The sequence below is a fragment of the Hemiscyllium ocellatum genome, chromosome 1, assembly GCF_020745735.1.
Source record: "Hemiscyllium ocellatum isolate sHemOce1 chromosome 1, sHemOce1.pat.X.cur, whole genome shotgun sequence".
Lineage (NCBI taxonomy): Eukaryota > Metazoa > Chordata > Chondrichthyes > Orectolobiformes > Hemiscylliidae > Hemiscyllium > Hemiscyllium ocellatum.
In genome coordinates this window covers 130,794,398-130,809,044 of record NC_083401.1, presented here as the reverse complement: position 1 = coordinate 130,809,044, position 14,647 = coordinate 130,794,398, and the positions used below count along the sequence as shown (strand labels likewise).

The window sequence follows — 14,647 nt, the reverse complement described above, 5'->3', positions numbered from 1 at the left end:
TAGATTACCAAGACACCACTTCCTGTCATTGCTAAAAATGAATGAGGAGCATTCGAGTTCAGTAACCCTATCATGAGAAAGTTGACCCTAATTGCATAAGTTTGAAACAGAGTGTGATCTGCAATGGCCTATTTGGCTTTAATTCACATTTGAACTTCTTAAAATATTTGCAAATTGTTTGAAAATGCAATGCAAACATACAACTTCAAAAGTTTTTCTTGAGAAAACTTCAAATGTATGATCTAAAGAAATGGGAAAAAAATGATGTTTAGTAGGTCATTACTGCAACTCAAGATAGGTTTCACCTCACTGATCTTATCAGCTGAAGGAAAATTTTACAATTTCCTCCACATTCTCTGAAAGTAATTAAGTTATTCTAAAACAGCAATTATTCTTATTCCTTCACTGCTCAATTTTATTTGTTTCTCACATATAAATGAGAACGCACTGTGCAAAATTTTGACATGCTTATACTCTTCAAGACTGAACAAATGTTTTCTTTCTGAAAGAGTAAACTGACATGTTTTTGTTCTGTATCTGATCCTCATAAAACCATTGCACTTAGGAGAAACTTTTCTCCAGTGTCTAGTCTCGCTGAGGCTCTTCAATGTTGTCCTCTAGGTCTTTGCTCATTGTATCAACACGTTACCTAACTCAAAAAACCAGCATGAGCTAATGGAAAAATTCACGTTTTATCAAAAGCCCCATGAATGTCACCATCAGCAAATTGCTTTTAGCTAATTGCTCAGTAATAAAGTGTTAAACTAACATTCTGGATCAAGAAACTGAAAATAGAGAATCACTATTATATTTATTAGTTAGTAAGGATTTACTGTTGGCCAAGTACTAGTGCCTTGTACAGGAAACATCATAATCAATAATAAATACTATTATGTGCAAATTTAGTTCCATTTTGTTGAGTATTGTTACTCAATTAGCTAAGAACTATCATGCTAGCAGCATTATACAAACACAGTGACTTCACCTTACCAGGTAATATTGCAGTTGAATAAACACTTGGTTTGTTTTTCTTCACTGCACAGTATATGAGAAAATAGATTGTACTGGTTAGAATAATCCCACTGCAGTATGCAAAAACATAATCCATATCTAAAATAGAAGAGAAGACAGTGTTACAGGTGAGCACCTAACTAATGACACAGGATGGGTACTCCAACAGATATTCAGACTCCCTTTGAGCCCCGTCAACTGTCCTTGAGGTGTACTATTGGCAGATGGTTTAGACATCTCATGTAAATTTACATCCCATCTACCAATTATAAGGTATGTATGTTAATACTTCTGCCAAGTCATACAAGGCAATTGGGTCATGAGCTGGTAACTTGGATTAGACTAGGCAGGTGGTTGTTTCTGAACAGTGCAGACTGAATGGGAAAAGCCTTTTTCTCTAACAAGCTCCATTCATTTTTAACCCTCTTTTGATCAGTGGAAACAAATGTTTTATTTTTTTTTAGCAAATAAACTGTGTTAAACAAATCAAAAGTGAAGGACCACCAATTCTAAGACTTTCTTGAGTGATTAAACTGAAGAAAAATAAGAAAATGCGACATCCAAAACATGCACACACAAAAGAAAAAGGAAGGAAGCAGAAGCCTTCCCATCTATACAAACAGGAAGATAACAGTAATTCTAGTTTAAGGTGTTTAGAATCTGAAAGTTGCGAGAGCGAAAGCCAACTCCCTGTTGTTTAGCTGTTGCCCTGTTTCCACAGGAGAAAAAAAACCTGTAGGTAACCTTGAATTTTCAGGTTTGACTTTTCCAAATCCCTTTTTCACCAATATTGACTTCTGAGATTGAAAGAGAAATTGAGGGAGAGAAAGAAAAGCTTTTGGTCTCCATGCTGTTGGCATCATTTTACATCGCAGACCCAGCTGTCTAGCCAACTTAGCCAACCAATTCCTTTTCAATCTGACAAAGAACTTTTGAACAGTTGACAGATAGCTCCAAGCATTGGACTTAATGAATGCATTGGAGTAGAGCTTTCTTTTGATTCATGTGAGCACACTGAATACAAGGAAGTTGGTGAGCAGAGCTAAACTTCCTGAAGGGATACTGCCTAATTCCTTTGTCAACAACTGGATAGGCTATTAAGGGAATTCTGTTTCTTCAGTAACAATTCACCTTACACTGCTGCACCCAAACAATCCAACAGAGGTAGGTGGAAGAAAACAAATGATCTGTCTACCAGAGTAATCTTTAATCCAACATTAACTGAAGTTCTGAAGTAGGGATACTGGGCCTGAAACCTTAATTCGGATTTCTCTCCACAGATGCTGTGAGACCTGCAGAGATTTTCCAGTAACTCCTGTTCTTGTACCAATTGAAGTTTCTTGTATTTGGGAAGGTGTTGAACTTTATTCTTAATTTAAGCATGTCTTATTTTCAACAGTCCATTAGCTTGCCATGAAGATAAGTTGGTTACCTACCCCCTTACAGAATGTTGCTAAATACTGAAAGGTTGCTGAATTGGCAAAGTTCCAAACATTCCTTCAGGTACAGAGACACAGTAAATACAACACTGGAAACCACACAAGGGTGATTATACTCAATTTCCTTGAAACTCAAAAAAAAGTTTTTTTTTCTTTTTGCATTAAATGTGAGAGTCGGGCATCTTTAATTCCCCACCCTCCAGTGAGAAAGCCTTCCAGAACAAGCTCCAATAGGCTACCTATAGCATATGGTCTGCAGTGAGTCAAGGAAGCAGCTCATCAGCACTTTCTCAGGGCAACAAGGGATGAGCCAGCCAGTAGCACCTACATCCCTCAAGTGAATTAAAAAAGACATCTGAGTATTGATTGGCAGCTTCTCATCCTATCAGACAGCACGCCAAGGTGCCACCAAATCTGAGTTCTTCCTTTGGGCTATACCCCACAGAAAACCCATTCCCATCTCCTGCCTTCCTTTTTAAAACATCTTGAAAGATGACAGTTTTGACTTCAATCCTGGCTATTTTTATAAGTATAATAAAAAAAAGATAGATATTTCCATTTGTCATGACTCAATGTTTCAATAGAATGTATAGGTTTTACTAGAAATTGAAATGGTATCTTGACAATCTTAGTGCTTTCCTTCATTGAAAATACACGAGTACTGTACATGAAGCAAATGTTTATATGGTCTACTCTCCACCTTTTCTGTTGACTAGACCAAAATGCAGGAGATACCACATTTTCTTAAGTTTAAGGTTAGAACTGGTTTTGTTCATCCACACACTGCAGAGGAGATGATCAAATGTACAGGCTCATAACAGACTCATAGAGAAAATTTTGAGGAAGATCTATGCTATACTTTAAACCAGGAGACAGCTATACAGTATAACCATCTTTAAACTGATCATCATATTAACTTATTTTGACATTTGTCGTCCTCAACCTTGGCATATTTATGTGTTCAGATCTGCACATACTTTGAGAAGTAATTTCTTTGCTACATTACTGATACAATACATAACTCAAAAGCTATTACATCTCTAATGGTTTGGAATGGCAAAATGGAAAACAAGTATATAATTTATTTTTCTCGTCAGCTTGCTTGCAGTACTTTCTTACCAAACTGACTTGCACCAAAAAACTCGGTTTCATTTCTCTCAGCATGATTCTTAATGTAGAGGACTGGCACAAAGCTAGAGCCATACAGTAAACCCGCACACATGGCAAGACTGCAGCCACTGGGGAATAACATAAAAGACAACAAATTAGACAAGTATCTGAAAACAAAGTAAACTGCCTTATTTACTTTACAGCAGCCATTTTGATATCAACAGTGCTTTCGTTTCAAATTTCAGTCCCTGATTTTGATGCCAGGATGAGGAAGACAGATTTCGCAATGTAAATCATAACATAGGAACAAGAGGGATTGGCTGATCACATTGGACTTGCTCCCAGATTCCATTCAATCATAGCTAATGTGAGACCTCAACCATATATACACTATTTTTTTGTCAAAATCTCCCATTAACCTTCCTAACAAAAACTTATCAATCACAACCAGTTAACCAAGTATCCACAGTCTTTTGAGAATCCCCTACATCCCTCTATGCTCTAAAATCTTTATGTCTGGCCATCACTGGTTATCTTTGCTGCAGCTTTAATGACCATGCCTTCAGCTGGCCAGGCCACAAATCATGACTTGCCCTCCCTAATCTCTCTACTATTCCACTTCTTTCCATTCTTTAAAGGTGCTTCTTAAATCTGGTGCACCTCTTTGACAAAGCTTTTGATCATTTATCCTAATAATAACTCTGTAAGTGGTTCAGTATTGAATTTTTGTTCTGTGTCTTTAGAGTGCCTTGGGATGTATTATAACATCAAGGGTGCTACATAAATGCAAATTATTGTTGTCAATAGTGTTAAAAGCTTCTTCGCTGCATTCAAACCAGAACAGCTCCAGTATAAATACAATAAATAAGTGAATTTGAAATTCCTTTGATCTTAGTACTGTGTTTCAAGTACTGAACGTATTCTTCCATTCCAGAGGTCAGTGTTCCATACAAGTGAAGCATCTTCACTACTGCCATTGAATTAGATATTAGATTAATGCCGTCATCCACAAAGCTTCTCTCATGCTATTTATCGTTAAGAATGTAATAAATTTGAACTAACAGTCGTGAAGGTATTTCCCTGATATGGAACACTGAACCTCTGAAATGTAAGAACATGTTCAGTACTTGAAACACAGTATTAGGATCAAAGGAATTTCAAATTCACTTATTTACTGCATTTATACTGGAGCTGTCCTAGTATGAATGCATGAAGTAGCTTTTAACAACACTAATTTGCAACACTACTAAACTGACTCCAGCAGTTCAATGAAATCAGGTCTTATCTTCTACTTTGGCTACATCTACCTACACTATTCTCCATACCTCTAATCCCATTAATACCCAAACATTCATCAATTTAAATCTTGAAAATATACAATGATTGAGCAATCACAGCCCACTGATGTGGAGATTTCCAAAGATTTACAACACCTTGACAGAGGAAATCTCCCCTCAGCTCAGCCCTAAATGGTCAACTCCTTTTCCTGAGCTAATGAATTTTAGTTTGAAATTCTCCAGCCAACAGAAACTATCAACATTCAGCCAGTCAAGTCCTCTGAGTTTACCCCAAAAGCATATCTCTAATCATCATAGATGCAGTTACTGATTGAGGGAAATAACCACCATAATATGACAGAATATTGCATTAACTTGCAATGTAAAATATTTCATTCGGAAACAAGGGTCTTAAATCTGAAGAAAGACAATTATGGAGATATGAGGAGAAATGCTGAATTAGAAAAAATAAAATAAAATATTTGATGATGGACACATAATAGTTTGTATTTCAAGAAATACAACAGAATCTTGATTAGATGGGCCAGTGGGCTGAGGAGTTGCAGATGGAGTTTAATATAAATAAATGTGAGGTGCCGCATTTTGGGAAAGCAAATCAGAGCAGGACGTATACACTTAACGGCAAGGTCCTAGGGAGTGTTGTTGAACAACGAGACCTAGGAGTGTAGGTAGATAGGATAGTGAAGAAGGTGTTTGGGGTGCTTTCATTTATTGGTCAGAGCATTGAGTACAGGAGTTGGGAGGTCATGTTGGTTCGGCCACTTTTGGAATATTGCATGCAATTCTGCTCTCCTTCCTATCGGAATGATTTTGTGAAATATGAAAGGGTTCAGAAAAGATTTACAAGGATGTTGCCAGGGTTTCAGAATTTGAGCTATAGGGAGAGGCTGCAAAGGCTAGGCTTGTTTCCTCTGGAGTGTCAGAGGCTAAGGGGTGACCTTATAGAGGTTTATAAAGTGATGAGGGTCATGGATAAGATAAATAGACAAGGTCATCTCTCTTGGTGGGGGGGGGGGGGGGGGGGGGGGAGAAAGAGTCCAGGACTAGAGGGCATAGGTTTAGCATGATAGGAGAAAGATACAAAAAAGAACTAAGGGGCGACTTCTTCACACAGAGGGTGGAGTGTGTATGGGATGAGCTGCCAGAGGAAGTGGAGGAGGCTGGTACAACTGCAGCAGTTAAAAGGCATTTGGATGGGTATATGAATAGGAACGGTTTAGAGGGATATAGGCCAAGTGCTGGAAATTGGGAGTAGATTAGGTCAGCCTGGACGAGTTAGATAAAAACAATGACTGCAGGTGCTGAAAACCAGAGTCTAGCTTAGAGTGGTGCTGGAAAAGCACAGCAGTTCAGGCAGCATCCGAGGAGCAGGAAAATCGACGTTTCTGGCAAAAGCCCTTCATCAGGAACACAGGCCCCTCGGATGCTGCCTGAACTGCTGTGCTTTTCCAGCACCACTCTAAGCTAGAATCTGGACGAGTTAGACCAAAGGGTCTATTTCTGTGCTATACTTCTCTATATCTCTATGATTCTACGTGGTGAATTCCCAAAAGCCTTTGCACCATCTACAAAGAACAAGTCAGGAGTGTAACAGATTATTCACCACTTGCAGCTCTAACAGCATTCAAGAACTTCAATGCATCCAGAACAAAGCCGACTGCTTGTTGACACTTCATTGGTTACTTCAAACATGTATTCTGCCCATTACAATAACACTGACAGCAGTACATTCCATTTAGAAGATCCATTATAGAAACTCATCATGGCACCTTTGACAGTATCTTTAAAAACTCTGACCTCTCCACCCTGGGAAGCAGATGTATAGGAGCACCATAACATACATATTCCTCACCAGGGCACCCAGTATCTTGGCTTGAAAAGGTGCTGCTGACTTTCATTGTTTGCTGCATCAAAATCTTGGAGCTCAGTAATTGTGGATGCAATTTTTCAAGAAGGTCACTATTTTCTCAAAGACAAGTTGGGTTGGTCAATAACAGTGGCACCTATGCCCAATGGATGACTTAAAAAAAACAATGGAAGGTGAACAATCCCTTTGAACTAATGGTTTATTTCTAAGTACGTCCTGTAAATAGTTGACTATGAAATTACTCAGCAATACAGCCTATGATATATATTTGTTTTGCTTACACCAGTTTCTTTTGCAGTGGATTGAGATTATCAATCCAGCAAGCATCTCCTCGTTTAGTTGAAGTTTCCTCTAATGGTGAAGGCTGTCAAAAAGATAGGATAACTATTAATACTTGCCAGATTTCTTGTGTTGATTAACATTTATGTTTGGGTGTGGGAGAATTGTGACATTTCTACATTTACTGATGACACCAAACTGGACTGAGAACATTAATTGTGAGGAAGGTGCAAGGAAGGTTTAATTTGACTCAGACAGGGTCAATTTAATGGGCCAGAACATGACAGAAGGAATATAAAATAAAAGTGCGAAGTTATACATGTTGGTAGAAGAAAAAAGCAACTTACTTCTTATATGGTGAGAGGTTGGAAAGTGTAGGTATCTAAGAAATCTGGGTGGCCTTGACTTGCTAAAAGCTAGCATGCAGGTGTGGCAAACAATTAGCACAGCAAAGAGTGTTAGGAGACAGTGAGGTCTGTAGATGATGGAGATCAGAGTTGAGAGTGTGTTGCTAGAAAACATCTATTTTCCTGCTCCTCGGATGCTGCCTGACCTGCTGTACTTTTCTAGCAACACACTCTCAACAGCAAAAAGTATGTTAGCATTCAGTTCAAAGGGATTTTAATCCAGAAATAAAGATGTTTTACTGTAATTCTATGGAGACCTGGTGAGACTTCTTAAGGGATGATGTTCTTTTTATCTAAAGAAGGATACACTTGCCAAAGAGAGTTCATCAGAGGTTCACCAGATTGATTGCTGGGATGGCAGGCGTGCTTTCTGAGAAATGATTGCGGAAACTTGGTCTGTATTTTACAGAATTACAAAAAATGAGATGTGATCTCAGTTTAATTTATTTTGTAAATTTGTATTCCCAATCATAAAGGGAATGATTGAGTCTACATAGAGTCACCTGCCAGCGGAAACATCCAAACTAACAGCAGGAGACATAACCTCAGGATAAAGAACAGAGATGAGGAGGAATTTCTCCATTCAGTGGTGAATCTAATCCAGACAGCTGTGAAAGCTCTGTCATTGAGCAGGCTCAAGATAGAAATCAATAGATTTCTGGAAACCAATTCCATCCAGGGATTTGGAGATATGATAGGAAAATGACATTGAGTAGATGATCAGCCATGATCTAGAATGGCATTGGCATGTTAGATGGTCTGAGTGACTTACTTTTGTTCTTATATTCCTATATCAAATGGAAGTTTCCTTGGGAAAGGAAGATCCAAGCTGTGCAAGATGACAAACAAAACTAAAGTCACCTAAGGGACTCAAAACTAATATCTAGAAAAATCTAGCGAGGCACCCCATTTTAAATTCAGTATATATATTTATATACAGTTGCAACTGTATAAATAAAAAAAAACTACCCAAATAAATCACACATGTTCTGTTTAGTGCCATGAGAGTGACAGCATCTCTTTAAGTATCATATTATGTTAGAATGCAGTAAAATAGATCCATACACATCATGGAAATGTGCAGTTCCCATTTATTAATGCACAAGTATACACTCTACAGATAAAATTCCTTTCTACAATCACTTAAATGAATTGGGTTACCAACTCTCATTAGATACAATTAGATATTATAATACAATATTAGATCATATGATACTTGCCTGCTGTTTGCAAATGGTTTGCAAGCTATGGGTTCTCTGCATTTATTGGCTTGGCATCCAGGGTTAAATAAAATGGTTCCTTAAGTGCAGGCAAAGAATGTGCACAGTGTGCAAACCACAGGTGTGAATTACCAATGATTTGGAGATGCTGGTGTTGGACTGGGGTGTACAGAGTTAAAAATCACACAACACCAGGTTATAGTCCAACAGGTTTAATTGGAAGCACACTAGCTTTCGGAGCAACGCTCCTTCATCAGGTGATAGTCACTACCACCAGATGAAGGAGCGACGCTCCGAAAGCTAGTGTGCTTCCAATTAAACCTGTTGGACTATAACCTGGTGTTGTGTGATTTTTAACTGTGAATTACCAATGTAGTGAGGGCTGGGGAAAGTAACAGACACACAGATTTATGAACAAGGATCTTGTGTAGGTCACTTGGCTCTTTGCTGATCTGATTTTAGCCTCAACGCTACATTCCTGCATTTCCCCAGTAATCTTTCACCTCTTTGGTAATCAAGAATCTATTGTATTTTGAGGAAGGGAACCTCAAAGACTGACAGCCCTCAGAGGGAATAAGAAATGTTTCCTCACATCTATCTTAAAATGGGCGACTACTTTCAATAGAGAAACATCTTTCAGTATGTACAGTGACCAGCACTACACAACATGCTTTAGATGTGGTCTCACCGATGCTCTGTATAACTGAAGTATGACTTCATTACCTTTGTATTCAATTCTCCTTGCAATAAATGTTAAAATTATATAGCTTTACTGATTATATAGCTTTACTGCAATAGTGATTCATGCACATTAGACCACGCAGATCCCTCTGTATCTCAGAGTTCTGCAAGCTCTTATTATTTGGATATTATGTTTCTTTTTTATTCCATGTGCCCAAATGAATTATTTCAAAATTTCTCTTATTGAACTCCATTTGCTAGACCTTTGCCCACTCACTTAACCTATGTATATCCCTTTGTAGGCTCCTTACGTCCTTTTCACAACTCACCTTCCTAGCTAGCTTTGTATTGTCAGCAAATGTAGCTACCATACCTTTGATCCCTTCCCCCAAATCATTTATACTAATTATAAATAGCCCTGGAGACAAGACTTGCTGTCAACCCATGAAGGAAGAAAGCAGGAAATTTATTATCTAGGTGTGTTTTAGAATTCAGCTACATGGAATTCAGAAGGGAATAACAGACAATAGGATGTCAGCAATGAAGGGAACATCTTTTGATTAGATCAAATCCAGAATGTGTCACAGGTGGTGGCATTAATATTGTTAAAAATAAATAAATTAAGCTGATAATAGGACAGAACGTTTTCCTGTAAAGAGACACGTCCAATTGTCATGGTGAGTGGAGGATTGAGGCAAATATACAGTGCGCATATTGAGTTGTGAGGTTTCAACGATTTAGTCAATGTGGTTGAATAAAATTTTGTGACGCGAGTCTCAATTTACAGCTAGAGAGAAATGCTGGTCGTCTTTTAACAGAAATTTGGTGTTCATCCAACTGAATTTCCTACTTTTCTTTGAAGTACTTTCAGGTAGGAAAACAGCAGTGCCGCAAAGGTGATACAGGATACCCACAATTTTTTGCGATAAGGAAACCGCTCTATAATGTCAGCAGGTTGGCATTGTGCCCATCTGGGTTGCACTACTTCCAAGAGGCAAAAGTGGGCACTGCAGATGCTGGAGATTGGAGTCACAATTAGAGTGGTGCTGGAAAATCACAGCAGGTCAGGCAGCATCCGAGGAGCAGGAAAATCGACATTTCAGGCAAAAGCCCTTCATCAGGAATTCCTCAGATGCTGCCTTACCTGCTGTGCTTTTCCAGCACCACCCTAATCTTGACCCTACCTCCGAGAGGGGTCAGTGAAGACGGGGAAAGATGACACAAAGCAGGCATGCCAGCTGGTGTATGTTTCTCCCTCGTGCTCAAAACTGCAGCCAGCGGGCCAATCTTCAGTTACATGCTACTCCCAGACTATCACACAAGTTTGACAACTTGTGCCAGATAGATTACCCTCTCTACGTGGAGTAATCACTAGGTCTTCCTGTTAAAAGCACTGAATGATTTGGTTAACACACTTTCAACCTGATCATTTGCCCGGTGAACTACAGTAGTAGTCGATACCAGTCTGATGCTGCAAATCTGATGTAAAAGCAGGAGATACGCAACAGGTCAGTTAGAATCTATGGAGAAAAAAGTAACATTAATGCTTACCTTTCATCAGAATTGTGAACATTTAAAGATGTAATATGTTTAGAGCAAAGGGTATGTAGTTTAAGAACACAAAAAAGGTCTGTGATAGCGTGGAAGTCTGCAAAAGTTAAATGAGACAGGATATGAGCCTTACAGGGAAAGGGGAATGGGGATAGGGCAGGAAAAGGAAGGAAACAAAAGCTGTTCCAAGAGTAGGTATGCTGCTGTCTGAAACAAAATAGGGAGAAACAAATCCAAAAAAAAGCAAACAATGTGGGGGTGGGAGGCAGATGTAGCATTTATGTCTGAAATTGTTGAAACGAGGTGCTGTTTCAATAGGAGCTTACATTGGGGTTGACTAGAATAGTCCAGCAAAGCAGGTCAGGTTAACGCGAGGTTAAGGCGAAGCATTAAAGTGACAGGCTGCTGGAAGCTCAGAGTCATACCTGGTGAATGAATCAAGGTGCCCTCAAATCGGTCACCCAATTTGCTTTTGGTTTCCCTGTTGCAGAACAGATCCCATTGTGAGTAGAAAGTTCTGTCCATCCACCCGTTTAGATAACAGAGCGGTTTCATTTTCTCAGAGAATTGTGGGTATCTGATATCACCATTGTGATTACAGAACGTCTCATTTCAGAAAAAAGGGCAAATATTTTAGATATACTAGTATGAAGAATTGCTTCAATGGCACAGATATATCAGGGACAGAGGAATTTAGAGAATGAAGTAGCATCCTTTCACAATGCAGGGGGTCAGGAAATACACTTCAGATAGCATCTGTGGACTTACAATTAATATTAGTTGGTAACCTGATCAGAAGTTAAGATAGTGAGGTCAGGGAAGGGAGGGATCAGAGATCGATTATATAAAAATTGAGGGAAGGGTAGAATAGGAAGCATTTTTTTTCTGATTCAGGGTTACAACAAGATGGTAATCATCAATATTCTGGAAAAAGTTGCAGAAGGGAGCTCCATGTTGAACTGGAAGAAGGAATGCTCCGCAAAAAGACAGATATAGCTAGGAACCAGATACAAAGGCAATAATTTCATTTGAAGAGGTGAGAATGGTGTTTCTTTAAATTTTGAAGGAAAAGTGGTTATCGATGGAAAGTGGTTGGACATTATTTCATGAATGCAATAGAGACACCTTGGGCTGCATACCTGCCTGCATTGCTTCCTGAAGAAATTCAGGAGATACATATAATTCAAGTCATTTCTTTCATACTGAAAGTTTACTTAACATGCAACTAAGATGTAATTGTGTCCATCTGCCACACCTGCAGAGCTTCCATTTCCTTGTCCTCTATTAAGGGGGACTTTTCTTCTGGCGGCAGTTCTTTACTCTCAGTTTTCACAAAAATCAGAATTCCGGCGCTGAAATGAGTTAGAATACCGAGTTTGAAATCTGGCATTGTGCTCCTGAAGAGATTTTAGCCCGGATTTTGCAGTAAGAATTATAGTGAGGCTAACATTACTCACTGTTCTGAAACAGTAAAACTGACTATGATTTCTAATAACCACACACGGAGTTAATTGCAGAAATCAGGAGGCTGTTATCTCAGCTGTCTTGCTTCTCTAACTGTTTTGTTTCACCAGTTTCTTGCTGGAAGGTTCTGCAAATGCATGAAAGGGTCTGAAGGTATGGAATGTACCCATTAGACACACAGAAATAATAAGGCATATCCGTTTTAGCGTCAGTGACTTTTTTTATAGGCTGTGATAAATCAAGGTCAACAAGTTATGTAATCTCAAAATTAACACATACAATGTGTAGTCCCATACCTTCAACTTTCAATTATTTGTCTTTTTTTAAAATCGCTGTTTCACATGCCCATCTTTCTTCCTTCACCTTCATTTTGTTATTTTTACATAATTTGGCTTTGCTGTAACTATTCAAACTTAGACTTTCTGGCTTCAGATTCTTTGAATGCCACAGTAAGGATTCATTAAACTGATAGGTTAATGGGATGGCTGGCTGCCACAATCAGTTCAGATTTACTATAGCTGGTGTTGCACCAAAGTGGATTTCTATTCACTGGAAGGTCAGTGAGAAAATCCATAGAAGATCTGTTGGCAAGTAGACATATAATGAATGGCTAGAACAGGGGTGGGGAACCTGCGGCCTTCTCGGCCATTGTGTGTGGCCTTTTGAATGAATCCAAATTTTGCAGAACAAATCTTTTTTTTATTAATTTGTGTTTTTTCATCCTTTATTATTTTTATTTTAATCTTAAAATGAATGTACCAGAGAGTAAAAGAAAATTCAATGAAATAATACTCACAGACAGGCGGCCACAATTAAAAAAATGTGAATTTTGAAGTATAATTGAAGTTTCTTGGATGCGGCCTTATTAGATTATAATTAACACAATACGGCCTTCCAATCTGAAAAGGTTCCCCACCTCTGGGCTAGAACAATGCCTGCTGCTGACTGCAAAATCCAGGCTTTACTTTTCATTAGAAATATCAAGCCTACATTGTTGATGTACATAGATCTATTATGATATGTCAGTCTTAAAATGAACTATCTCCTGATAAGAAATAGACTTGCAATCTGTTTTACTTTTGGCTACATAGTGATCACTCCCGCTCACATTAAATGCATTAGCTGTGATCTTCTTTGAAACTTTTCTAATAGATAAACACACTACTTAGCTGCAAGATTTTCTATAAATATTTTCCTAAAATTGACAGTTCCAGCATTTATCATCATTTTAATGTATTTGAATATATATTCCCCTTGAATAGACACATTTTAATCTTGCTTTCATTGTAATCTTCCCACAATACTATGATGCACTTTCCAGTCCATTATTAGCTATCAAGCATTTTCACTGTAGGTCTTTCCTTCACTGGAAACTGTGGTGGGATCTAGCGAAATTCAGACATCAATCTCTCTTACTCATTTCATCCAAATACATTAAAACTGCAAACAATAACCATTGACTTACAGGAAATAATCCTTTGGTTCAATATTTATTTGGGAGAGACTGAGGAATCTGGGTTGTTGTTTCTATACAAAAAACTAAAAGGAGATTTCATGCAGACGTTTTGATACGAGTGAACAAAAATGGACAGCTTCCAGTCAGTAATGAAGAATCTAATTTTTAACTATTTGACAAAAGAACCTGAGGGGACATAACTGAAGATTCATGTACATACTTCCTCAGCTGCCCTGATGATCCCCTTAAAAATTTTACAACTTTCTTTGTACTACCTCTCCTCATTCTATCACAGTGTATGTTTTTCGGTGTTAAATTTCTTGTTACGCCTTCCTATTTCATCAGTCTGTACCTGAAGAGGTCAATTACCATTTGCTAATAGTTTACTACATTTCATTGCAAATTTTGAAATTATATCTTGAATATGCCAAACAAGCACAAACAAGATCAGCAGCTATTATAACCATCCTTGGGGAACTGTATATTTACTTCCAGTCGGAAAAACAATGGAAATCTCTCCATTGCTACCCTATCCAGCCCCGTCAGAATCTTATATATTCCCAAGAAATTACATCTCATTTTTCTAAACTCCAAAATATAAGCTCAATTTATTCAACCACTCATCACTGGGCAAAACTCTCATCAGCAGTAAACTTTCTCTGTACTGCATCCTTTGCAAATACATCCATTTTTCAATATGGAGACAAGAACTTACATATACTCAGGTATTGCCTCAGCAAATCCCTATAAAATAGTTTCTCGATGTCTTTATACTACTTACTTGCAATAAAGGTCAACATGTCAATTTTGTATTTATTATGCCACTTACTATTTAACCAAAGATTCTAATTTTTATTTGAGTCT

General features: G+C 38.1%; 1 protein-coding gene across 1 annotated transcript in view; it reads right to left on the bottom strand.

The window, feature by feature from the left end:
* The window catches only part of LOC132817322 (transmembrane protein 144-like), a 72,698-nt gene that overhangs the window by 22,319 nt on the left and 35,732 nt on the right, over nt 1-14,647 (bottom strand). Inside the window, exons 6-9 of the mRNA XM_060827768.1 lie at nt 12,119-12,215; nt 7,007-7,089; nt 3,570-3,688; nt 991-1,110 (exon numbers count right to left, since the gene is read on the bottom strand). Coding sequence (XP_060683751.1) covers nt 991-1,110; nt 3,570-3,688; nt 7,007-7,089; nt 12,119-12,215 — 419 coding nt within the window. The remainder of the gene's footprint in view (nt 1-990; nt 1,111-3,569; nt 3,689-7,006; nt 7,090-12,118; nt 12,216-14,647) is intronic.